This window comes from Gobius niger (genome assembly GCF_951799975.1).
Source record: "Gobius niger genome assembly, chromosome: 20".
Taxonomy (NCBI): domain Eukaryota; kingdom Metazoa; phylum Chordata; class Actinopteri; order Gobiiformes; family Gobiidae; genus Gobius; species Gobius niger.
In genome coordinates this window covers 4,910,976-4,937,626 of record NC_136871.1, presented here as the reverse complement: position 1 = coordinate 4,937,626, position 26,651 = coordinate 4,910,976, and the positions used below count along the sequence as shown (strand labels likewise).

The 26,651-nt window shown below is 41.4% G+C and overlaps 1 protein-coding gene across 2 annotated transcripts in view; it reads left to right on the top strand.

Annotated features, from left to right (window-relative positions):
* Positions 1–26,651, top strand: part of dock3 (dedicator of cytokinesis 3) — a 310,416-nt gene that overhangs the window by 245,732 nt on the left and 38,033 nt on the right. For both annotated transcript variants that reach the window (XM_079579371.1, XM_079579370.1), the window contains exons 17-27: positions 1,234–1,340; positions 2,876–3,047; positions 5,043–5,140; positions 5,203–5,286; positions 8,263–8,363; positions 8,500–8,581; positions 11,895–12,065; positions 18,122–18,314; positions 22,301–22,428; positions 23,694–23,840; positions 24,952–25,050. In XM_079579371.1, coding sequence (XP_079435497.1) covers positions 1,234–1,340; positions 2,876–3,047; positions 5,043–5,140; positions 5,203–5,286; positions 8,263–8,363; positions 8,500–8,581; positions 11,895–12,065; positions 18,122–18,314; positions 22,301–22,428; positions 23,694–23,840; positions 24,952–25,050 — 1,382 coding nt within the window. The remainder of the gene's footprint in view (positions 1–1,233; positions 1,341–2,875; positions 3,048–5,042; positions 5,141–5,202; positions 5,287–8,262; positions 8,364–8,499; positions 8,582–11,894; positions 12,066–18,121; positions 18,315–22,300; positions 22,429–23,693; positions 23,841–24,951; positions 25,051–26,651) is intronic.

The following is a 26,651-nucleotide window of genomic DNA, read 5'->3' as shown; positions in this document are numbered from 1 at the left end:
TGCTAGGATATTTTAAAAAATGCTGAGGTATTTGAATCATCTTTGGGGCCAGAGGTTCTGTGTGGAGGGCCGGATTTGGCCCTCGGGCCTGACGTTGCCTACCCCTGATCTAAATAATGATGTCTTTTACATTTATTAGTGGTTGGTTGGTTGGTGCACTGTATGCTGAATCCTCAGGCACTTCACCCACGTTACCTTTGGTGATGGGCAGAGTTAGATTGGGTCTATGGATTTAGATTGGCAGACACACTCTTGTCAGCCTGCCCCAGGACAGCTCTGGCTTCAGGGGTACAAGTGTTTATAAAAGACTGAAAACATAAGACGCGATCTTCTGTAACTAGGGCTCGTTACCGTTAAACAATACCAGTACGGTATTGGAAAAGTGGTATAAAAAGCTATAGAAAAATGATGCTGTTGGTCATTAAATTTTTTTAAAAAAGAAAGTGGAAGACAAGTTGAAAAAAGAAGAAGAAAAAATTTGGGGAAAACCTGGAAAAAAACTGGAAAAATTTGGGGCAAATTCAGAAAAAAACATTGAAAAAAAAAAAGAAAACAAATTGGGAAAATGTTGGGGAAAACATTGAAACATTTTTGGACAATTTTGGAGAAAAAAATTAGAAAATTTGGGGAAAGTTAGGCGAAAACTTTGTAAATAAATACAAAAGTGTTGTTCTGCCCTTTTGTAGTAAAGGGAAGTTTCTTGATTGTTTCACCTAAAAAAAAATATATATATATATATACAAATGCAAATATTTAGTATAGGTATCGAAAAAGCTATTGTTCAGATATCGACATAGATACAGACGACATCTCTGGAGTCGCCCATATATGGTCATGTTTGAAAACGGGGGAAAACAATTTGAAGAAAAATCTAAGCTTTCTCTAATTATTCAAAAACTTCAACAAATGCTGAATTATGAATATAGTTTTCTAGTAAATAAAGATACAAACCCATGGAGAGGAGAAAACTGGTTCAACAGACCAAAAATAACGGAGAATGCTAACATGATGCTACCTGTTAGCATCGTGCTAATGCTAACGCTAGCTACGACTGCCGCTTTTTCGCTTCTACTGAACAATCTGCTTTGAGAAAATACCCATATGGGCCCGATTTAGACTTGACTTTGTTTGTATTTGATAAATAAGTTTATATTTCACCAGAAAATGGCTAAAAACGCGGTACCCAGCCCTACCTATAACTTTGCTGTCTGTCTTTCTTTCTCCATTTCTCAGCTAAAGACAAAGGGGAGAAGAAGCTGTTTGGTTTCGCCTTCACTCCTCTGATGAGAGAGGACGGGACCACGCTCTCAGATGAAAGCCATGAACTCTATGTTTACAAGGTCAGGCACACTTTTGGTCTCCTGTATCCTCTGCATGTTCTTCTGTCGCACCAACATCAGCATGTCCTCCAGCACTCACAGCCAGAACATTTGATTCCCTTTCTCAGTGGGTTCTTGCTCTGTGGACTCCCAGAGCTCCTGTTTCCCCCCCCCTCAAACTTAAATGTAATCCTGTTCCTCCAGCTATAGGTTGGAGCAAGCCGACCTCAGAATTTGGGGTTGGATTCTGGGAAATATGCCATTGTAAACCGGATCAAGTGAAAAAGGCAAATTTCCCCATGGCACAGACGAGCAGATCCAAACCACTTCTCCAAAAACGCACACATTATGTTTTCCACTGATATGAGTTTTAATCCCAAAAAGCTAGTTTCAATCACGAAATCAGAATTGATATTCACTGAAAGCGTGTTATCTTGGGATGCACCGATCTGATACTGGTATCGGATATCAGAGCCGATACTGACAAAATACGATATTGGGTCTCGGCAACAAATACCCGATACTGAACTATGATAGAAATACCTAAAGTCGCCTAATAAAATTATACAATCGACCACTGCTGAAGCCAAGTGTTTTTATTTTAGTTTAAGAAATAACTGATCTAACATTGTAAAGATCAGATCACTTCATGTGAGTTGTTTATATAGATACAGATGGCATCTCTGCCCATATATGGTCATGTTTGAAAACAGTTAATAAACTTTCTCTAATTATTCAAAACTATTTTAACAAATGCTGAATCATGAATATAGTTTTCTACTAAACAAAGATACAAAGACATGGGGAGGAGCAAAGTGGTTCAACAGCCCATAAATACATAAATAAAGGAGAATGCTAACATGACACTTCATGTTAGCATTGTGCTAATGCTAACGCTAGCTAGTGCTATCTACGACTGCCGTTTTTTCACTTCTACTGAACAATCTGCTGTGAATAAACATCCATATGGACCCAATTTAGACTTGACTTTATTTGTATGTACATAAGTTTATATTTTGCCAGAAAATGGCTAAAAAGATTGAAAAATTGTGTTTCCCAAAAGATTCTGGTTTCCCCCCCTCGGCGAGGCCACGCCCCCTTCTATGATGCAGTCTGTATCTATCAATGTAACCTAGAGCCTGTCATATACCCAAAGATATTTAGTGTAGAAAAGTCCAGTGATCCTTGTTAAATGTTTATCCCAGGGTTAATCAATGATATAATTTATAATTCATCCGTAGTATCATGACAATAAAATATGACTTTATTGATCTTAAAATGGAGAAAAGAGTTACATTTTACATTCTTAAAGAGAGAGAGGCCTATTTCAAGACATTCACTACAGCCATTTTGAGAGAGCGATTTTATACAAGGCAGTTATTCTAATTTACTGCATTTACAGACCAACAGAAGGTTTGGTCATCATTGTAGAGCAGAATACCCCCTCTTTAAGAAAGTGGTATTGGCAAATATTGGACAGATACTCAAAACCCAGTAGCGGTGGCCAAAAAGCTGGTTCAGTGCATCTCTAGTATCATCCCTCTGTGTTCCTACAGTGTGATGAGAACACGACGTTCAGTAACCACGCCCTGTACCTGGGCCTGCCCTGCTGCAAAGAGGACTTCAACAGCTGCCCCAACATCCCTTCCAGCCTCGTCTTCCAGCGCAACACCAAGGAGAGCTTCTTCATCTGCACCCAGCTGTCCTCCACCAAGCTCACACAAAACGGTAACGCAGCCTCACTTAGGGCTTTTCCACCAAGGTGCTGGTTCTGGGCTGGCTCAGAGCTGGTTCTGGTGCCGGGTTGGTTCCATACTGACTTGGTTTCCCACCAAAATAAGAGCTGTGCCTATTGTCATAGCAACGCTTTGGGAAGTCAACATAGAACATGGATAGTAACAACAAAATACAGAAAAATAAGTTTATGTTCCTGTCACAGCAGCCGTTAACATTTTGATTTCTTCTCTCTAACTGTTCCCTCTTGTTTTAGCTAAAGAGCATAAAGCAAAGCAACAGTTAGTTTCATCCACAGAGACTGTTTTGGCTTCTCCAGGAAGTTCTAAGCACAAACTAACTAATATTGATTGTTTGTTGGAGGAGAGAGCCACGCCCCCAGCCGCTGACATCACTGGTGCTCGTTCCTTGGTCCAGCTTTTAACTGGTTCCCAACCGGCACCAGATTTTGGAACCAAGAGCCAGCGTTTTTTCAGTGGAAAACGAAAGAACCAGTTCTGAAACTGGAACTGGCCCAGAACCAGCACCAGCTTGGTGGAAAAGGGCTTACTGTGAGCCAAAATGGACAATGTCTATGGGCGATATAGACACAGACGGCATCTCTGGAATTGTCCATATATGGTCATTTTTGAAAACAGTTAAGGGGGAAAACAATTTTGAAAAAATGTTAATTTTCTCTAATTATTAAAAAACTTCCACAACAAATGCTGAAATATGAATATAGTTTCTACTAAATAAAGATCCAAAGACATGGAGAGGAGCAAAGTGGTTCAACAGCCCATAAATACATGAATAACAGAGAATGCTAACATAATGCTACATGTTAGCATCGGCTAATGCTAACGGTTAGCTAGCGCTAGCAACAACTGCCATTTTTTTACTTCTACTGAACAATCTGCTGTGAGAAAATATCCATATGGGCCCGATTTACATTTGACTTTATTTATGTGATAAATAAGTTGATATTCCACCAGAAAATGGCTAAAAAGAGTGAAAAATTGTGTTTCTCTAAAGATTCTATTTTCAGTAGAAGTGAAAAAACGGCAGTTGTAGCTAGCGCGAGCTAACCGTTAGCATTAGCCCGATGCTAACAAGTAGCAACAAGTTAGCATTCTCCGTTATTCATGTATTTATGGGCTGTTGAACCACTTTGCTCCTCCCCATGTCTTTGTATCTTTATTTAGTAGAAACTATATTCATATTTCAGCATTTGTTACAGTAGTTTTTGAATAATTAGAGAAAATATACATGTTTTCAAAATTATTTTCCCCCTTAACTGTTTTAAAAAATGACCATATATGGGCGATTCCAGAGATGCCGTCTGTATCTATACACTTGTTGCCTTGACGATAAACAATTAAGATCTACTTAGACTTTTTCGACGATCAAAAGGACTAATCGTTCTGCGGCTTTTTTTCCCTCCACTTTATGATGTTTCGGTGAATGTTTTTATCCGGATGTTGTTTTCTAGTTTCAGCAAAAACGGGGGGGATTTCACCAATTAAAGCGGCACTACCTGAATCAAACCGTAGAAGTCGGTTTCAGCTGTTGCCTAAAAGTGTTTCTAGCTCTCACAGACCCTCAGCACATCCCGATTGTTCACTTGAGTTAATTAGAAGCACATCTCAGCCGGAGTTTTTAGTGAGAAAGAGTTGAGATGTGAGCAAAGTGGACCGCTCAAGCTAACACTGTGCTAATTGGTCTGTTTTTCTGTTGCAAATGTGGCGTTTCCAAATGAAGTTCACTCTACTACGAGAAAACAGTTCCATTACCGCAGCTTTAAAACGTAATTAATCAAACTCGTTTCTAAATTGGAAGCATTAATGAATACAAAATACAATTACTCCACTTCACATACACTTTATGGACCTGCATATTCTACCAAAATATGAATTCACGAGCCTTTGGAAAACAGAGCATTCTAGTATAAATGAGCCACTTTTCCTCCATGCATTGTTCTGAAGTTTCCTGCTGGTTGCTCTCTTCCAGTGGACCTGTTGGCTCTGCTCAAGTGGAAAGCTCACCCGGACCGAGTCATGGACATCCTGGGGCGCTTACGGCATGTCAGCGGAGAGGAGATAGTGAAGGTGGGGACGTTGTTTCCTTTTCTTTATGCCGTAATTGCAATAATATTTTTTTCCCTTGACAGTTTCTTCAAGACATCTTAGACACGTTGTTCTCCATCCTGGACGACAACACAGACAAGTACGGACCTCTGGTGTTCCAGTCACTGGTCAGTATTGTTTACACACCAGAAGGTTGCGTTCACGTGACGTTGTAACGTTATAAAAGGGCCTTTAGTGGGCAGTTGTATGGTGGTAACTATGGTAACTGTCAAAATGCTGATCTTTTGTTTTTTTGGCAAATATATGTCATTACTGGACCAACGCTGGAAAAATAACTACCGTAAATTCTCTAATACTGGCCTGTATTCCATTAGCGGCCGGGTCTCTAACAGAGGCCGGGTTCGCGGCTGGCGGAGGCAAATTAAAGCCGGTCTCTAAAACAGGCCGGGGCTTTTATTAGAAACTATAGTGGTAGAAATATTCCCCATGTTAGGAATTTGTCTCATACTGGTGTAAATGAAAACTCACGTGCAGGAAGTAAACAAACGGGAACCCGGGCCGATGGGGACGCTGTGGAGGAGCTGATCCGAGCGTAACTTTGACACAGATTTAGCCACTTTTCAAACCTCCTGTGACTATATTTGGAAACAGGGAAAGCAACAAATGTTGTGTGACCCTCCAGGGTTTTAATAAAGTCACCATCGCGACTTCAAAGCACGTCCAGCTGCTCCGTGTGCAGGTCAGTCCCGTGCCTCAAAATAACTCCTCCCATCAGCGCGAGCATCTCGTCTTCTCTCGGGTCAGTCTCATGATCGATCACAAACACAAACGCTCCGTCTAAACTCGCCTTTACACAAGATAACAACAAATAATCCGGTCCGCGGTAAAAACAAAACAGAAACCTGCAGTGACATTGATGTCAATGATCCGCTAACAGCAACGGAGCACTTCCTGTTGTCCCGACAAAATAAGGGCGTCAATGTTCCAGCCGCTGGGAGAGGGTTTGAAATGTTAATAAATGAACCTAATGTTTTAGGTGCAAATGGACATAAATCTCGTTTTTCTTCGTTTTCCTGGTCGTCGTTTTGCTCAAATAGAAATAAAGGCCTGTCTCTAATTGTGGCCTGGTTCCAATAAAGGCCTGGTCCTAGATGCCCTTGAGTAAATAAAGGCCCCGGCCTATATTAGAGCATTTACGGCATCTTGAATTAAATAAATGACTTTAAATTGCTTAAATTACGATACTTCATGTTGAGTTTGAGTCAATATGAATTGATCTAAGATGAGATAAAAAATGTTAACGGAAATGGAACAAACATGCAGACCCTCCAGGATTTCACAGGCATTTTTTGTAATAGTTGCAGGCTAAAATGCATGATTTCGTAGGCCATTTTTACAATAATTGTGATTTTTTTTTTCTGCTTAAAACAATAAAACAGTTTTAACCAAAAAGAGGATTAAGAAAATGCCTAAAATAGTTGCATCATCTAAAAAAAACCAGAACCATGCAACTCAACACATCCAAGGAAAAAAGGACATAAATGTACTTGGTCTTTTATAAGATAAAACCTCTTATCGCCAGTGGAACAAGCACATAATTCAGATAAATGTATATAATTTCAAGTGATTTTCAAGTTTCCGGGGAGCAAACAGGCACCTGTCTGTCGCTGTGAGCGTAAGCACAAATCTGATGAAATAGAGCCCAGAATGAGAATCAGAGGAGAACAAACGAAAGGACGAATGTCTGTTTATTTCACACATTGACACTGAGCTTCAGCTCTGATCCAAAGGAAATGTAACTCCTAAAGTTCGCGCAGCAAAGAAAGCACCAGCTTCTCACACAAACGCCACCGCATCACCGGGGAAAGAAGCAATCTGAATACGCACGCAGTATTTATCTGTCAGATGAAGCCGAAACCGCCAAATGAATATCCAGTAAATGAGAAACTCGTACAGAGTGAGATGGGATCACACAGCGGCACACGCTGTAAAGACCCAGGCGAGTGACAGGAGGCGGAGCAGAAACAGCAGCCCTCGCTTCAATCTGAATGACTGAAACACGCGGAGGCGCTGGGACTTCCTACACACGAATATAACAAATAAAATGGATTTAACTGATCAGAAAGTCACTTTAGTTACGCATAAGTTGCGGAGTTAAGGAATTGCTGGGTTTCAGTTGACATCACAGCATTCTAAAGGCCTATACCAGGAGTGCCCAAAGTGCGGCCCAGGGGCCAAATGCGGCCCTCAGACCAATTTATGGTGGCCCTCGGCCTCTTGCTGTATCGGTACACATCACCAGAGATGGACCTTTTTATTTGAAATGTAATAATTCTGTACAATTCTAACCTAACAACTAACATTTTATTGTGAGACAGAGCTGGCATGAAGGTTTTAAGCTGTGGTGTGGGTGTGGGGCACAATTTAAACCTCTGCTAGTCGAAGGTTTTGCGGCACTAACTACTGATCTACGGCCCTTCACCCCGTGTACACTTCAATATGCGGCCCCCCATGAAAAAAGTTTGGACACCCCTGGCCTATACTATTATATAGAGGAAAGATTATTTTGTTTTTGAGGAAATCTTTGGTCTTGTACAGAGAGATCATGGACCCAGTGACTGATATTAATGATAACTTTTTTTTATTCATATATTTTCCTTTTGGTTGCGACTTGTGAAAGTGTAATGCAGTTAATAGGAAAAACAGGCTCCTGCCCCCGCTGGGTCCGATGACATCATCACATTCTAGAACCTGCAACCCTGCAATAGTTTGCCTGATTTTGCGTTAATAGTTGCGAGCGCAACATCGCAAAATCCTGGAGGGACTTGAGCATGAATCACACTTGAAATCAGACAAATTCACTTTAGATTTAAATATATATCTTTTTCACTTGCAATTATATACATTTATCTGAATAATGTGCTTGTTCCACTGGCGATAAGAGGTTCTGTCTTTTCAAAAACCAGACCAAACCTTCTCAAACTTTAGATTTAATCTCTTAATTCAAGTACATTTATGTCATTTTTTCTGGATGTGTCGATTTTCTCTACCATCTGTCATCACCAAATTCTAGAAAGTGAACGCAACCTATTTAGTCAGTTATTGGTAGCACTGATTTTTCCTCACTTGTCTTTATTTTCCAGGTGTTCATCATAAACCTGCTCAGGGACAGTAAATATTACCACTTCAAGCCGGTGATGGACACGTACATCCAGAAGCACTTTGCCGGAGCCCTGGCCTATAAGTCAGTTCCTTTAAGTGATATGTGGCTTTAAGTGTATCATAAATATCTCTTACTGTAAAATCTCATTGTCTCATTATTACTTATTCATAAAGTACATTTGTATCCATTATGTAATATAAGTTTTATTGTGTTTTAGGGAGTTGATCCGCTGCCTAAAGTGGTACATGGACCGCTCCGCCGAAGTGGTTCGACAAGACCACATACAGGAAGCAATGAGGGTAAGACACACTCGCTTCACTTCATGGTCAGAGACAGTAATAAATACACGGCTAGAACTGCTTTTATTTCATTGTAACTCATTAAAAATATAACAAAAATGCAGGAAATACTCTCAATGCAGTAATTTAGAAACTACAGGACTACAAAAGATAAAAAGTATTTGCCTGCAGTGGTTCAAGTTGTTGGGTGGTCAGTTCAGTCCCAGCTCTGTCCAGTGTTGTTGTGTCCTTGGGCAAGACCCTTCACCAAACATTACTTAGTTTGAAAGGTGTGTGAGTTACGGTGCTCAAAGGGGTCGCTGAGTCGCGAGTTACCACATCTTCAGCCTTCAGCCTTTAACCTCTTAACCCCCACCTGAACAAGAAAGTAACAATGAAAAACCTACAAAAAAGTGACATAAAAAGAGACGAACACACGCCAAAAACGCTTCAAAAAGTTTCAGTTTTCTTAAAAATGAGGTGTTACTCGAACTGGAGAAAGTGTGCTTAGCCTCTTCCGCCCTACGGTCCCGCCTGTGGGACCAAAATATCCAAGAATTTGGTCTGGGCAGTTGGTCGCACTTGGACACAAGGGGGCGCCCTTGCAACCTTCCCAGTGTACATTTGAATTGACTAAATACAATGAGCTCTTAGTTTCCAGTAAAAAGGCTGAGGCCTCATTGCTCTTCAGTCACAGGCTGAGAAGTGAAGAAAGAAGTCATGGAGATTCTGCTTTGAACAGAACTTCAGACTTCTGCTGGATATGAGAGTCAGATCATATTCGGAAACTCAAAAATATGGTTAAAACAACAAATATAGGAGAAATTATTATACAATTCCAAAAAACAGACAAGCATTATTGATGCCTATGAAGATTGAAGAAATATCCATATATGTTATCAGATGCTTACAGGATGTGGTAGATCTACTTTAACTTTGAAGAAAATAGTTACTATAGTAACTGTTGAAGAAATGAACCTCATCAGCTTCTTCTGTAACATCTGTCCACATCAGTCCTGCTGCACCACGACTCAGAGGAACTGGGACAAACATGACTCTATAGCAGAAACAAATGACAAGGGTTTGTTTCTTAAGAATTAGAGTCATTAATAATTAAAGACTCTAATTCTATGACCTATTACAAAGGAACACTTGAATTTCAATCTTTTATTGTTCTAAAGCAGAAGCTCCATGACTTCCTTCTTCACTTCTCTGTCTGTGACTGAAGAGCAATGAGGCCTCAGAGTCGGTTGGGCTCAAATGTGACCAAACGCCAAGATCCAAGATCTGGGACTAAAATAATAAAAACCCGGGGCTTAAGAGGTTAAGAGGCACTGTCACGTCTGCCGTACATCAATATTTACTCGACTTATCCATAAATGACACCAGACTGGACCTCCCACCGTCTGCACGAGTCCTGTTGTTGTTTTCCCCGTGAGCTGAGCTTCCCGTGCGGCTGCGTGTCGCGCGTTTAGCAGACAGCCACAGCTCAGCGCTCTGAAATATTCATCACGCTCAAACATCCAGCTCAAATGGGTCACGCGGCGCTAGTGTGAAAGTGCACGACCTGAATTATTGAGGCCAGTTTTGACACACGCCGCATCTGAGCAAGAGTGTGTCGATCTAATATTCAATCTATAATGGAAGAAGCTGTTCTCACCTGCTAATGATGATTCATGATGTTACAGCCCATGCATTTTTAACACTGGGAGACGGCATGTTATGTTGCGGGTGTGTTGGCAGCTTGTTGTTTCTTTGATCATTTCATTTCCCCATCACATTAAGATCATCAGCTTAGCATTACTAGCTAAATTATTGATTATCATTATCAATATTGAGTAATGCATGGATTAAAGCAATAATGTAGAATCCTAGTGGAGGTGTCCTTGGTCTCGGTGCTTTTGATAGTGACAGCACACATTAATGAACCATCATATACAATACAATACAATACCAAAGCAGGTAGGATGAATAATGCATTTAACAAACACACAATTTAAAAACTCTACAAATTACAGGACTGATTTAGTTTAAGAAAATGTTTGAGTTGTAGTTGTTTTTTATTGGGAGGAAGAGGAGGTTCTGAATGAAACATTGGTCAAGGCCCCTAAAAGGCTTTATAGAAAATGTAAATAGAGAATCATGATGTGGGAGGAGTGAGAGCTAGAAACAAGTTTGGACCAAATGTTTAAAAAAAAGTGTCACAGTTTGTTCAGGAAAGATCAGGTGCCCCGGCTTTAAAGAAGAACTAAGTAACTTGTTTAAATCCTTTCCGTAGTCCCTGTGGGGGTAATACAAGAGTTAATGGGATGATCGGGGGTCTTTCATCTCCCCCTGGTGTCTCTGGCCAGAAAACCACAATTGCAACTTCACTGCCACCGGACCGGAGTCACCAATACACGCTAATAGAATCACGAGGAAAAAGGCTAACGGGGAAAGCTAACTGCGGGCTAGCGTCACTTAAACAGTATTTACAGCCAAGTTTGAGTGAAAGAGATATCTCCATTGTGTAATTGGATGTACAATATCCCTCTCCCCTTTTCCTCTTGGTCTTTTCTGTCAGCGTAGGATTTACTTTCACAGACAATTAATGAGTAAAAAACACTTAGTTCTGCTTTAACCCCTTAACTCCCACCTGAACCGAGCACATTTTCTCCAGTTTGGCTTTACCTCAATCTAAAAGCTTCTGGAAAAAAGCTGTGAAAATAGCGACAAAACTGAGACGAAAACAGTGATGAAAATGTCACAAAAATGTCACAAGAAATTGACAAAAATGTGACGAAAAAATGACCAAAATGTGACCAAAAAAATGACAAAAATGTGACGAAAAAATGACAAAAATGTGATAAAAAATTGACAAAAAATTGACCAAAAAATGACAAAAAATGACAAAAAAAATGACAAAAAAAATGACAAAAATGTGATAAAAAAAAAAAGATTAAAAAAATGATAAAAAATTGACCAAAAAATGACCAAAAAAAAGGACAAAAAAGTTACAAAAATGAGTTGAATACCCAACAAAAAAATGATGGAAAAAAAATCTGATGACGTGGGGAAAAAGTTCTCTCGGTTCAGGCGGGAGTTCAGAGGTTAAGGCACAACACAAAAACAATGTTTAATGCGTTTGTTTTTGAAAATGAAGTCAGATAGATTAATGTTTTTTTGCATTATTGGCTGAAATCATTACATTTGTGAACGATTTTCAACTTGACAATAATATAATAACCAGCCAATAACGTAACTCATTATTACATTATTGGCACAACAGTTATCGATTCCTCCACCTCTTTAAAAACAACCTAACAATGAGACCTTTGACCCTGTCCCCCGGCAGGCGCTGGAGTACCTGTTTAAGTTCATCGTGCAGTCGCGGATCCTGTACTCGAGGGCCACCTGTGGGATGGAGGAGGAGCAGTTCAGGAACAGCATCCAGGAGCTCTTCCAGTCGATCCGCTTCGTGCTCAGCCTGGACAGCCGCAACTCAGAGACGCTCATATTCACACAGGTAAACCCGAACTGCCCTGGAGATTCAGTATTCTTGTTCATCCGGTCGATTGTTTGAACCTTTTATTTAAATGTTTCATCCCTGAGAGCTGATTATTGTAGATATTTATAATTTCTTCCATTGTGTGGGTTGATTTTATTTTTTATTTTTATTTTATTTTTTATTTTAAGGCCCTGTACCTGATATTTTTCTTATAATACTGTGAAATTAGTTTTTTTTTTTTTATGTTGGACCCTGACACGTGACCAGGACTGGGTGGGACTGTTGAGCTCTATACAGTACCTATTCAGGGGCGGACTGGGACTGAAAAACAGCCCTGGACTCTGACCAGCCTGGCCCAAATTAGCGCAATTGTGACACTTCCACAAATACATATTTTAACCTCTTAGCCCCCCTTAACATTAACAAGTGCATTTTCCCCAGTTCGGCTTTTTATTATTATTTTTTTGATTGGCATCAGCAAAAAGAACAGGAAAGGTGGTTGTAGAAACAGAAGCAAAATCATGAATATAAATAATAAATAATAATGGTCCCAAAATTGAACCTTGTGGCACACCATACTCCACGGAATTCCTTTTAGATTCATGTTTTTTTTATACTGGGCTTTACCCAAATCTAAAAGCTTCTCGACTGGAGAGCAACAATGTAACGCCTCATTTGAAAGCTAAGACCTACAAAAGTGATGGAAACTTTTCGTCACGTCGCCACATTTTTGTCAGATTTTTGTTTTTTCAATTATTTTTTGTAGTGTTTTTCTCATGTTTTTGTTGACTTTTCATCCTCTTTTTCTCGCTATTTTGATGCTTTTCTTTTTAGCTTTTAGATTTGGGTAAAGCTCGGTTGAGGCGGGACTGGTGGCCCTCGAGCCAGTGGCCCTTTTGTGCTCTTCCAGAATGGACATATGGCCAGTCCGCCCCTGTACCTATTTATATACTTTTCTGCAGCCAACTTAGTTTTTTACTGTATAATTCACAGACTTTCCTTACAGTGTTTATTATTATTAAGTGCAAGAGATAGAAAACTGGCCATATTAGGTATTGGGCCCTAAATGTATGTAACAAAATCTCTCATAAACCACTCTTGGGACCTCAGGCAGCGTTTGAAACCCCACAACCTAACAGCCTGCCAATCTTTTTTTCCTGAATGTAGCTAAACCTTTTGCTGATACTTTAGCTTAGCTTTTTTTTTTTGCTAGCATGCGTTTTCATTTGATAGTTTATATTTAACCTTCCTCTCTCTCACTTTGTACCTCCTTTTGGACCCGTCTTTGTCCTTATATCTTACTTTCCCCACAATCCTTTGCTCTTCTCTGGGTGCTTTGCGTTCCACGCCAGGGCTCCCAGTCTTGCCCCGCCCCGAGCCATCCCCAGGCCCCCCCTCTTGGCCCGCCCTTAGCTCTAACCACTGCCCTGGGTCATGCGTTCCCGGCCGGCCAGGCTCAGGCCCCTGGTGGTGGGCAGGGGAACTGCAGCCAGGCCTCCAGCTCCAGTGCTGCTCGGGCCTCTCCTCTCTCAGTGAGTACAGACCAGTGTGAAGCCCCGTCCCGTCTGAGCCCCGCACCTCCTCCTGATATCTGTCCGGTTCACCGTTAACGCTCGATGCTCGAAACCGTTAACGCACTGACACCGTGAGCTCGTTTGAGATTGTGACACAAAGTGCACTTAAACGTCTGGATTTTGGCCACCGTAACAACAGGAAGAAAAGGAAAACCAAAGCTCTCTTCCTCCTGCATCAAAACGGTCTCTCACATCTTCTTAAAAAAAACTGTATCTTGGATTGTACTTGGATAGTATTTCACTTCATTCTCAGTTTTTAATGACAAAGGTTCTGAGCAGTTCCGCGCCCATAGGAACAACTGGTCCGCACCTCATTAAATGTTCCTTACTCGGAAGGTGGAATTAATGACTAAGAGGTTCCACCTTGCCAGCTGAGGTGTAACTGTCTGAGTGGGGGCGTTTCCATGTTATATCAAACCAACATCACTCCAACATTTTTATCTTCTGTGCAATGTCCTGCCATTCCGACACACAAGATAGTTATTAAAAGTACGTGGGCCTACTAGTACTAACCCTAACCTTAAGGAGAGTGGAGTTTACAAACTAACCCTAACCTTACCTAAGCCCTAAACTTAAGGAGAGCGGAGTTTACAAACAAACCCTAACCCTAACCCTAACCCTAACCCTAACCCTAACCTTAAGGATAGCGGAGTTTACAAACTAACCCTAACTTTACCTTAACCCTAAACTTAAGGATAGTGGAGTTTACAAACTAACCCTAACTTTACCTAAGCCCTAACCTTAAGGAGTGTGGAGTTTACAAACTAACCCTAACTTTACCTTAGCCCAAACCTTAAAGATAGGGGAGTTTACAAACTAACCCTAACCTTACCTAAGCCCTAACCTTAAGGAGAGTGGAGTTTACAAACTAACCCTAACCTTATCTAAGCCCTAACCTTGAGGATAGTGGAGTTTACAAACTAACCCTAACCTTAAGGAGAGTGGAGTTTACAAACTAACGCTAACCTTAAGGATAGTGGAGTTTACAAACTAATCCTAACCTTACCTCAGCCCTAACCTTAAGGATAGTGGAGTTTACAAACTAATCCTAACCTTACCTAAGCCCTAACCTTAAGGAGAGTGGAGTTTACAAACTAACCATAACCTTTCCTTAGCCCTAACCTTAAGGAGAGTGGAGTTTACAAACTAACCCTAACCTTAAGGAGAGTGGAGTTCACAAACTAACCCTAACCTTATCTAAGCCCAAACCTAGAGGATAGTGGAGTTTACAAACTAACCCTAACCTTAAGGAGAGTGGAGTTCACAAACTAACCCTAACCTTAAGGAGAGTGGAGTTTACAAACTAACGCTAACCTTAAGGATAGTGGAGTTTACAAACTAACCCTAACCTTACCTCAGCCCTAGCCTTAAGGATAGTGGAGTTTACAAACTAACCCTAACCTTACCTTAGCCCTAACCTTAAGGAGAGTGGAGTTTACAAACTAACGCTAACCTTAAGGATAGTGGAATATACAAACTAACCCTAACCTTACCTCAGCCCCAACCTTAAGGAGAGTGGAGTTCACAAACTAACCCTGACCTTAAGGATAGTGGAGTTCACAAACTAACGCTAACCTTACATTAGTCCTAACCTTAAGGATAGCGGAGTTTACAAACTAACCCTAACCTTACCTAAGCCCTAACCTTAAGGAGAGTGGAGTTCACAAACTAACGCTAACCTTACCTTACCTTACAAATCAATCGGGAAGCTTTAACACAAATAAAGCCTCTGCTTTTTAAAGGAATCAGAAAGAGAGCATTGGTTTTCATTTTCTTTCAAGTCTTTTCTCCCTAAACACCAAAGAGCACATTCATCACCACAGAGCATTTATTTAACAAAAACCTCATGAGCACTTTTATAGTTGACCTCCACACCATAACACAACTGAAGCACACGACCATATGTGGAAATGCCCGGATCTTACCCTTTTCCGCATCCCTCAACACTGCACACTATTTAATTAAATTCTTTTACTCTATCAATGTAGCATCAACCGTTGCGAGTCCATCCTCAAACTCTGAAAAGCAGTTAAATCAAGTTTTCTTGATATTTCCACTGTGTGATTTCACCTCCCACGTCTCGTCCTCGCCTCCTCACCCACCGCTGCCCACAGTCGACGATCTATCAGATGTCCACATGTCCTGAGTCAGTGAACGTCTCACGGCGCCAAGGCTGTTCGGGCTCCATTAAGTCGGACCTTGATGTCAGCGTTCATTAACAAAAACTGCCATTTACAGCAAATTCAGTGGCAGTGAACGCATCATTCAGCTCAGTAATGTGACACCATTGCTAATAAGTGTTGATACATAAAGACGTAGAGAAAATTGCCAATGAGCCAAAAACAGTGTTAGTGTCTAAATGAGTTCATTAAAAGGCAGTAATATGGCCTGCACGAAGACACAAACTAAACTATCTGAAAGAATTTAATAGACTTGGCCAGTGGTTCTCAAACTCTTCACACAAAGTACCACCTCATGAAATATTAGATCTTCCAACAGGATTTAGGGAGCCAAAAACATTAAATTAGGTGGCATTAGATTTAGATTAGATTAATTAGATTTCTCTTCTTGTTTTCAGTTGCAGTTGGAACTGAAGTTTACCACTTTATTTATCAAAACTTGCCCGTTTTGTCGAGTCCTCTTTTTGATGAAACATCTGCACATTTTTTCTGCGTTCATGGCTTTAAAATAGAGTACTGGGGCATTAAAAATGGCATGAAAAAGCATTAAATTTGACTCACTGTTGCTTGTATAAACCAAGCAAGATGAAATCAGCACTAAACTGGGTGTTAAAAAGCTCTTCAATAGAACTAAATTAGACTGAATGAGGTCTAAAATGGGCGTAAAGACATTCCTAAAACATATATAACATTATCTCTAGTTAAAGGTGCACTATGCAACTTTTTTCATCAATAAAAAAGAAATTTGTATTAGAGCATATTTAACCTTTCAGTGGCCCAGTGTCTGTGTAGGAGGTTAGCTCGGCGCCTTCGCTTTCTCTCCCTGTGGCTCCTATGATGCTTCAGGATTGATTTTATTTGTGCAGGCCATCGGAACGGTGAGTAAAGGCGCTAAGCTAACAATCCAAGCGCCCGCTCGGTCATTGAAAGGTGAAATACGTAATAGTATCAACTTTTTTAAGACATAAAAAGTTGCATAGTGCACCTTTCATCTATAACATTGCCATTAACCCTGAGTACTGCATGAAGAAGACCACAGTTTGAGGAACACTGGACTAGACTAACAGCCTTAAAGCAGTACTAAGTAACTTGTTTACCAAAATAAATCATTTCCGTAGTCCCTGTGGGGGTAATACAAGTGTTAATGGGATGATTGGAGGGTCTTTCATCGCCCCCTGGTGTCTCTGGCCAGAAAATCATGTTTGCAACTTGACTGCCACCAGACCGGAGCAAACAATACACACTAATGGAATCACGATTAAGCTACCAGGCTAACAGGCAAAGCTAACTGCGGGCTAGTGTCACTTTAAACAGTATTTACAGCCAGGTTTGAGTGAAAAAAAATAAAATAATCCATTGTATAATTGGATGCACAGTAACCCTCTCTCCCTTCGCCTTTTCTATCAGTGTAGTATTTACTCTCCAAGACAATTAATAAGTAAAAAAATCGCAGTTGCGCTTATGGCCTCTAGGGGCAAGAGTTACTTAGTACTGCTTTAAAGCAGTACTAAGTAACTTGTTTACCATAATAAATCCTTTTCGTAGTCCTTCTAGGGGTAATACAAGTGTGGTTGGATACACAAGTACATACAAGTTGGATGATTGGGGGGTCTTCATCTCCCCCTGGTGTCTCTGGCCAGAAAACCACAATTGCACCTTTCCGGCCTCTGGGTCGGAGTCACCAATACACACTAATGGAATCACGAAGAAGAAGCTAACAGACCAACGGGCAAAGCTAACTGCGGGCTAGCGCCACTTAAACAGTATTTACAGCCAAGTTGGAGTGAAAAAAATATCTCCATTGTGTAGTGTGATGTACAATATCCCTCTCTCCCTTTGTCTTTTCTGTCAGCGTAGTATTTACTCTCACGGACAATTAATGAGTAAAAAACGGCAACATGCAGTGGTGCGTATGGCCTCTAGGGACCTGAGATACTGCTGCTTTAAATGTACGTGTTATTTTTTTCTTGCTCTAAAGATAAATTAATAATAATAGTAATTTGTCACTGAAGCTTAGTAAAAAAAGCCACACCACTGTGAGTTCCCTGCATATTCAGGTAATTATTAAGCCTTTTCATCAATCTTATAGTTGGTCGCATTAACATGAAGTTTTGCTCCCAAAAAGTTGCTTCAATGAAGAATTGGGATGGTTCGAGAACATTAGGAACAAGCTGATTCGGGTTAACTGTTCAAACATAACCAGCTAATTCAGCCACAACTGGAAGAATGGACAAAAAGATTGCAATTATCGTCCCCACCTCTAAAGTCTACCCTCTCCTCTCCACTCAGCTTTCACTTCTGCCCCTGTATTTTTCTCCAGGCCGCTCTGCTCAACTCGTTCCCGGCCATTTTCGACGAGCTGCTGCAGATGTTCTCGGTGCAGGAGGTGGCGGAGTTTGTGCGCGGGACGCTCGGGAGCATGCCCTCCACTGTGCACATAGGCCAGTCCATGGACGTGGTCAAACTGCAGTCCATCGCCCGCACGGTGGACAGCAAGCTCTTCTCCTTCCCAGGTAACAACACCAATTTTGGTAAATAAAGCTTTGTGAAATTTGAAACTTTCCTTAGGATTGCTGACATAAATAAAAAGAGAAATGTATTGAATGATGTTAAATCCCTGTGTATCCACTTCCTTGTCCCGTTAAGTGCACCATAAGCACTTTCAGTTAGAGGTCGACTGATAATGTTTTTCTAAGACCGATTTTTGGGGATTTTTATTGGCCGATGTCAATAGCTCGGCCGATTTTTTCAAATGTCTGGTCTATAATCCTGTAAAAAGAACTTAAGGTGAATCAATCCTAGTTTCTGTCCCAGCTTTGATTAGTTGTTGTTCGGATTCTGACGTTAGCATTAGCATTATGTTGCTAGCCGCGGTACTGTGCTCAACGATCTAAAATACAATTGCAGAGGTTAAAACTAACCCAGTGATTTAATTCTCCAGGTTCTGTGCTTCAAAACGACATGCAGCATGTCCATATTGACTGAGGTTTAGTGAAACTTGTGTTTAACAAAGTTGTAGCTGACCAATTATTCATTGTGATTCCTCTGTTCCCCTGAGGCCTAGGGAGTTTTGAAGCCCAGACTTTGCTCATTCCAATGCAAAAAAACGGAAAGTTTTTCTCACTTAACAACAGTAGACGGCTTGTTATCTGAAATGTTGTTTTTCATGTTACTTGCCCTGTTGTCTCTGAGCTGTCGAGATGAAAATGCCCTTGTGCCCCAAAGCATGATGACAGTTTGTGTCCCACTGTCCTGGCTGCACCTGCAGTCACACACTGCAAATTAGTGTATCTATTCTTTGTCACTATAGAGTTCGGGAAAGTCCACAGTTACCATGGAGATCCTCCATTTTATGTAGCTGTTAGCATACATTTCCATAGACGAACATTAGCTAAAAACAGTATAAAAAGTTGAGAAAAAAAGCTGTATAGCTGTGGAACAACTCCATTAGCTGCTGAGATACTGCTGGCAAATACATCTAACACACTGTGGTGTCCAAGTGTTTTAATGTGAACAATAACTCCAGTATTTTAACATTTAAAATCTCCATTAGTTTATAATTGCTGCAAATCCTACAATGCTTAGCGATATGACGTCACATTCCCGAACTCTATACAAACTGTTGGAGCCATATATGCCTTTTGTATCTGTTTTAGCCTCCTGCCACTGTGTGGCGCTGTGTGTACCTTATTATAATTACCTGCCCTATATAAGCGGGGAAGGAAGGGCACACAGGTGCTGCAGTGTAGAGGTACACAGTTTTTCGACCGCGTCTATTGGCTGTGGAGTCTCCTGTGTATGTTGTGGTTTGTGGATGGCTAAAGGTAATGCCAATAAAACCTCTTTTGGAACACAGTATTTTTATGGACTTTCTTGGAAGACGCGCGTCCGAGACGCCTTTAAACACTACAGCCAGAGCGGACACTGCACAGGGCATTTTGGCCGCTACATTTGTCGAAAAACTTCCTCAGGCACCGGGCGTTGGTGGCGCCTGCTGTGATTGGCACGGCACGGTTACCTGGAGCAGAGGACCCACCAACTACCGTAGCGGAGATCGTCGCAGGTCTACGGCGAGCCGGCGGACTGTTGGCGGGAGGAGGAAGGAAAGGGACGGTATCGAAGACGGTCTGCGTCCTCTATCTACAACGGTGGCGAGGCACGGAGACTGCGCGGGAGCTTCATTGATTGCAACGGAGAGGCCGCTAGCATCACGAGGAAGCAGCCCGCCCCGCAGTGAGCGCCACGCGTTTGGAGAAGGCCGCGTGGATTGTCCATGGGGTATGAAACACGCTTGCTTTGATTGTAAAGCGACTTGCCCATGATGGCGCACGGAGAGAATACGGACTTTTGGGAACGGGACTTGGTGTGCACTGTAAAAAAGAACACTGTAAAAACTGCGCACAACCCACTTCGATATAAAAATGACAAAATAAAAAGTGAAAGGTCACATAAAGACACTCGTGACAGTTTAAAGAAAATGAAAGCTTCGATTGCAGCTACGCTGGTGAAGGCAAAAGCTGAGCATGCTGCGCTAATGGTTAAAGCTTCATTTATGGAACAGCAATATGAGCTTGAAGCTAAGCAACTTGGTATTCAAAGAAGATTAAAAGAACTGGAGCTTGAAACTAAAGTAGCTGAGGTTACTGCAAAACTGGCTGTTTTAAATGCTTCTAAGAAACATAGGCCTAAATCTGCTAAATCCAGTAGGCCTACGGCTCAAGAAAAGCCCCAGCCTAAACCAAATGACACTCAAGCCTCGGCAGAAGGTGTTTCTGGTGAAACAGGGGCCGGTGACAAATTTGACGAACTGGACTGGGAGGGACCTGAGATCTATGTCCCATTGGTGAGTCTTTGTGCTGATACTGGGGCCGGAGGTAAATTTGAAGAAATTGACTGGGAAGGACCAGAGATCTACGTCCCAGTTGTGGTTCCTTGTACTGATACAGGGGCCAGTAACCCCGCTGAAAAGCACACTTGTAATGAATCCTCGCACAGTTCTCTACCTGCTGCTCCTGAACACCAACCGGAGTTTCAGGTTCCTGATGTGGACCTGATGGAATCGGCTTCAGTCAACTTGGACATTGAGAGCAGGTTACGTGTTGACCAGCCTCTTGCTGAGGTGGTTTTTGCAGGCTCTAAGGATGAGGAGCCTGAGAAGACTGCCATCTCTGTCACTGTGGAGGAGGACAGTGACTGGCCAGTTCCAAAATGGCTGCCACTTGGGCTAGTTAGTGGCCCATCCAAGGATGCACTGCCCACAAATTACTTCCATCTTGAAGTGGACATCACAACGGTTGTTGCGCTATCCCCACAAACTCCTGGAGAGTCAAGGAACTCTGAAAAATGTACTGTTGCTTGGATGATTTTTGCTTTGTTGCTGCTTGGTTGGCAAGCCCACAAACTGTTTCAACTAAAGAGTTACAAAGCCTTCAAAAGAAAAAGGTGGAAATGTATGTATTTATTCTAAAGTAACAAGGATGGAATGCTAATGCTAATTATGAAATATGTTGAGTATTGACAAGATTTTTGGATTATGGATAATTGGTTTGTTTGAAAATGTGTTCCCAAGAAATGTAAAACGTACAGAATGTCAAGCTTTGTTATGGCTCCATATAAAATTTTGTATTTAATTGTTATCGCTCCAGGCTCAAACAATTAAGGGGCCGGTGTGTTGGAGCCATATATGCCTTTTGTATCTGTTTTAGCCTCCTGCCACTGTGTGGCGCTGTGTGTACCTTATTATAATTACCTGCCCTATATAAGCGGGGAAGGAAGGGCACACAGGTGCTGCAGTGTAGAGGTACACAGTTTTTCGACCGCGTCTATTGGCTGTGGAGTCTCCTGTGTATGTTGTGGTTTGTGGATGGCTAAAGGTAATGCCAATAAAACCTCTTTTGGAACACAGTATTTTTATGGACTTTCTTGGAAGACGCGCGTCCGAGACGCCTTTAAACACTACAGCCAGAGCGGACACTGCACAGGGCATTTTGGCCGCTACACAAACCCTGAAGAAGGCGCAAGCCGACATGTTGGTGTGCTCATGTTTATGGCCCTTAAATAAAGGAAATACATTTTAATATTATGTATAATAGATATATATATATAATATTATGGATAATATATATTATATATAATATATCTTTGTATATATAGTAATATACATTTTGATTGGGTGAGTACATGTTATGAACACACATTCATGAAACTCACATAAGACTGTGGCATAAAACAAACTCCAGTAGAGCTTCCCTTTAAAACTAAACCTAGACTTGGCATCTGTATCACTAACTTTCTTCACACAAGAACACAGCCCAAAGTTCTTCCATAATTTACTTAACACAGTGGTATAAAAATATAATCAGCCCCGCAGTCTTCCTCTGCCGTGACATTTAAACAAGAGAAACACTAATAATAGATGAAGCTTTGCAAGACAGTGATTCATTTTATTTCTTTGGTGAACCCCAGCCGTGTTTAACATGTGGTGGTTTTCCTTACGCAGAGTCGCGGAGGATCCTGCTGCCTGTGGTGCTGCACCACATCCACCTCCACCTCAGACAACAGAAGGAGCTGCTCATCTGCTCGGGCATCCTCAGCTCCATCTTCTCCATCATCAACAACAGTGCAAGGGTAACACGGAAACCACATATAAATGTTTGACAACAGGCAGGTGAAGCACTGCAGAAAATGTACATCTCGATTAGTTTCGACTAGGAAAGATTTAGTTTCACTTGTGCTTCTTACTCGTTTCAATCAATGAGGCGATTGTCAGCATTTTACTTCCTTATTTCAAGATAGATTACCTTAGAACCATTCAGAAATGTCATGAAGCAAAGTAATCTAGACCAGATTCCACAAACAAAGTCTCTAATCTTTTTTGGCCGACATATTGGCACCTCTACAGTGATTCTCACACATATCACTAACACTGTTTAAAGCAGTGGTTCTCAACCTGGGGGTCGCGAGACAAACTTGGGGGGTCGCCAGATCATTTAGATAAAATATACATATTCTCATTAGCATATCATAATGTTTTATTGTAGCATGTGTTTGCTATTTTACCAGAGTGCCATTATTTGTTCGTAGTTTGATGAATTTTATTTCAGCCATTTAGTTTTTTCTTTGTTTTTTAAGAATTATGTAGGCTAATGTTCCTATTTCTCACAGTGTGACCCGGGTGGGGGGGTCACGAACACCTTTACCTGCTATAATGGGGGTGGCGGTTCCAAAGGGTTGAGAACCATTGGTTTAAAGGGATGAGATGCAAGTTGACATTTTAATACTCGCTACTGCCACCTCAGGTCTTAAGCGTAACTGCAGTTTCTATATTAATCTCGTGACGGTTCTTCGGACCCTAATTAACAACTTTTTGAGTGACAGTGCAGAATGTTAGCAGAAGTTGTGGTGAATAGGTTCATTCATTAGGACATTCCTGGAGCATGAAGGGGGTAGAAAATACATAATGATTTAACTCTGTCTAGTCCCTTTTATTCTGGTTTAGACACTGTTTCCACCCAAATTATACACGATTTTGTACATTTTAGATCTATTTTCAACACAGTTTAGTCCTGATTTGATCTTGATCTAGGCCAGGCAGAACTTGGAGGGGGTCAAATATTTTATGAGGCGTTACTTGATGTGAAAAGTTTGAGAACCACTGCTTTAGTACAAAGGTCTCCAACTAGATCCTACTACGAGAAGCTGAAAAGTGGCTCCAGAACAGCTTTGCTTGATGAGTCCAGTTTGATGTCTGTCTTGGCCAAAAGAGAGAAAGGGGTGACTTTTAACTTCCCAACCCTGGCACGTGGGAAATATTCCAAAACGATGGGGTTTTCGTGTGTCCTGTCATGGTGGAAATCGTCAGTGTTGAGTTCTTCCCGTTGCTGTGACCCCAGGAGAGCTCAGTGCAGGAGGAGGTGGAGATGATGGTGGAGTCCTTGTTGGACGTCCTCCTGCAGACGCTGCTGTCCATCATGAGCAAGAGCCAATCGCAGGAGGCGGTAAGGGGTCAACGCTGTCCGCAGTGCACCGCGGAGATCACTGTTAGTAACTAACATTCGACTACTACTTTTAATACCTCACCTCCCGCCTATACTGAGACTGGGCAGGAGCTGTGCTGCTTTAATTAGAGGTTTTAACATTCCCCAAATAAATAAATAGACGACAGATTGAAAAGTAAATGATGAATAAAAGCTGGAAATGAACAGCACTGCCCAGTCTTTCCTCCACCCTCATTTCTTCTGTTCATTCTCATTTTTCTATGTGGTAAATAAAATCCATTAAAATCTTGACGTTATATGTTTTCTGTCATTTCTTTTCCTAGTCATCTGCTAAAAAGATTTGTTTTCCCCAATCCTTAAAGGGATGTTTCAGGATTTTTGACATAGGGCCTCATTTCCGAGTTATCCAGAGTGTTGCTGATTTCTGGAGATATTTTTTTGGTAATTCATGCAGTTCTTATGTTTGGAGAGTTACGCGGCGCTAGGCTAATGCAAGGCTAGCGAATTTCTACGATATCAGCTAGCCTAACGATATAAATGCCTGTGTCGATGGAGTAATTTTAACCATTTTGCATTTAAAATACCTTATATTTGAGCAGCATCAGCTTCGTGTTTGTATAAGCTACGCGGCGGCGGAGTGATCTGCTAGAAAATAGTCCCTCAAAATGCGATCATTCATGTGATGCAAAAATGATTCTATCGACACAGACATTTATATGGTTAGTCTGGTGTTATAAGTGATTTGCCTCAGGTGCTCTGTGGAGTGCGTCAGACTGTTTTTAATGCAGGCTAGCTGATACCATAGACATGCACTAGCCTAGCACTAGCTTAGCACCACGGAACTCTTCAAATATAAGAACTGCATGAATTCACACAAAAAATATCTCCAGAAATCAGTAACACTGGATAACGAGGAAATGAGGGCCTATGTCAAAAATCCTGAAATATCCCTTTAACCGATTTACACTTGGTTTAGATGCAATAGCTTTAGCATCATTTTAACTCAGTCTGTAAAATGTAGCAACTAGCAGTCTGAACCCAACCCTAATGCTTTCTGTTTGATTTCTCCTTTCATTCCCCTCCTTCACTTGTTAAACTGATTCGCCTGATACAATCTTCTCTCACCTGATTTCCTGATGATTCATGTTGTCAGGGAGAGTACGTCTCCTGCCTCCTGTCCCTCCTTCGCCAAATGACGGACATCCATTTTCAGCGCATGATGGAGAACTTCCAGAGCAAGGACGAACTCAAGGTACGCGCCGTAAAACAAAGATAGTTCAGGAAAAGAAATATCGCCGTTATTTAGCCCAGTCCTTTCGGAGTCAGGTTTTCGTAGCTTTTATGTCACTTTTCTGCTGTTTTCATCGCTCTTTTGTTGCGTTTTCGTCACCAGTGTTGGGGCCATTATAAGAAGCGTCCGAATTGGTCTGTCAGTTAGTAAGTAGTTAGGAAAAGGAGCCTCGATGCTAACTATCTTAGCCACTTTAGCATAGGGACCTCTGGTGGTCTCTTACCGGCGATTAGGAGCCAAATCCCCCCACCCCCCTGGGCTCCTCCCTCAAGTGATTCATGCGCCACCACTGTTGAATGACAGGCGCACATTTAATAATACAAAAAAAATAAAAATAAAAAAGATTCTGCACAAGTCAGTCTAGCTCAGTCACATGTCAGTGTGTTCAAGAGAGGTCTCAGTCAATGGCTTAAAGGAATAGGCCACCGTTTTTACACACTGAGATTTGTTCTTACCTTAGCTTTGACGAGTTCTTTAGGACCTGTCTGGTCTTCACCCGTGCCTTCAGTCACGTAAACACAGCGCAGACGGCGTTAGCATTTAGCCTCTCCCCCTCTCCACTATAGCTCCAAAACTGGTCAAGATAGAAGCTACCAAGCTCTTCCACGTTTTCCCTATTTAAATATGGTTACGTGAAGTGTTCCACTACAAAGTATAATTACACAAAATTAACACATAAAAGTAATTTGGCATCCGGACAGTAAAGTGAAGATTACTGCACGGATTTCGAACTACTCCTGGTATTATTACGCCTTACAATATAGTTCCCCCTTTTATCCGCTTAGAATATCCACATTGTTTAATTGTGTGTAATTATACTTTGTAGTGTAACACTTCACGTTACCATATTTAAATAGGGAAAACGTGGAAGAGCTTGGTAGCTTCTATCTTGACCTGTTTTGGAGCTATAGAGGAGAGAGGGAGAGGCTAAATGCTAACGCCGTCTGCGCTGTGTATACGTGACTGAAGGCACGGGTGAAGATTAGACAGGTCCTAAAGAACTCGTCAAAGCTAAGGCAAGAACATATCTCAGTATGTAAAAACGGTGGCCTATTCCTTTAAGCCACATGGATCATTTGCTACTGTAGCTTTATGGAACAGATGTTGAAATAAAACAACACTAAAGGGAGATCTATGGTTCATTTGGATTTATTTTTCTCCTTAAATGTCTTTGTTGGGACACTATGTTGTTGTTGGACACTGTACACTAGGGGGCGACATGCGCTTTTGTTTGGCCTGCACTCCACCAATAACTTTGAAGAAAAACAGCTGTTGGTGATGTCACTTCCTCTTCCTCTGGCTAAGGACGGTCAAATAGTGCAAAATGCTGCTGAAGCTCTAGTTCATGAAAGGTTAAGGTTTAGTTGCTAGTGTTAGTGCTTTGAGGCTACGATTTGACGGTTTCGGACGCAGCCATAGACTGTCACTGTCACATCTGCCCATGGTAAATAAAAGTAACGTTGCGGCGGATCGAAAAATTAAACTGCATTACATTGCTAAATTGTCGGTAGCTAATGCGTTACTCCACTTTTTCCCGGAAAAAAGTAGTTTCGTTACTGTAA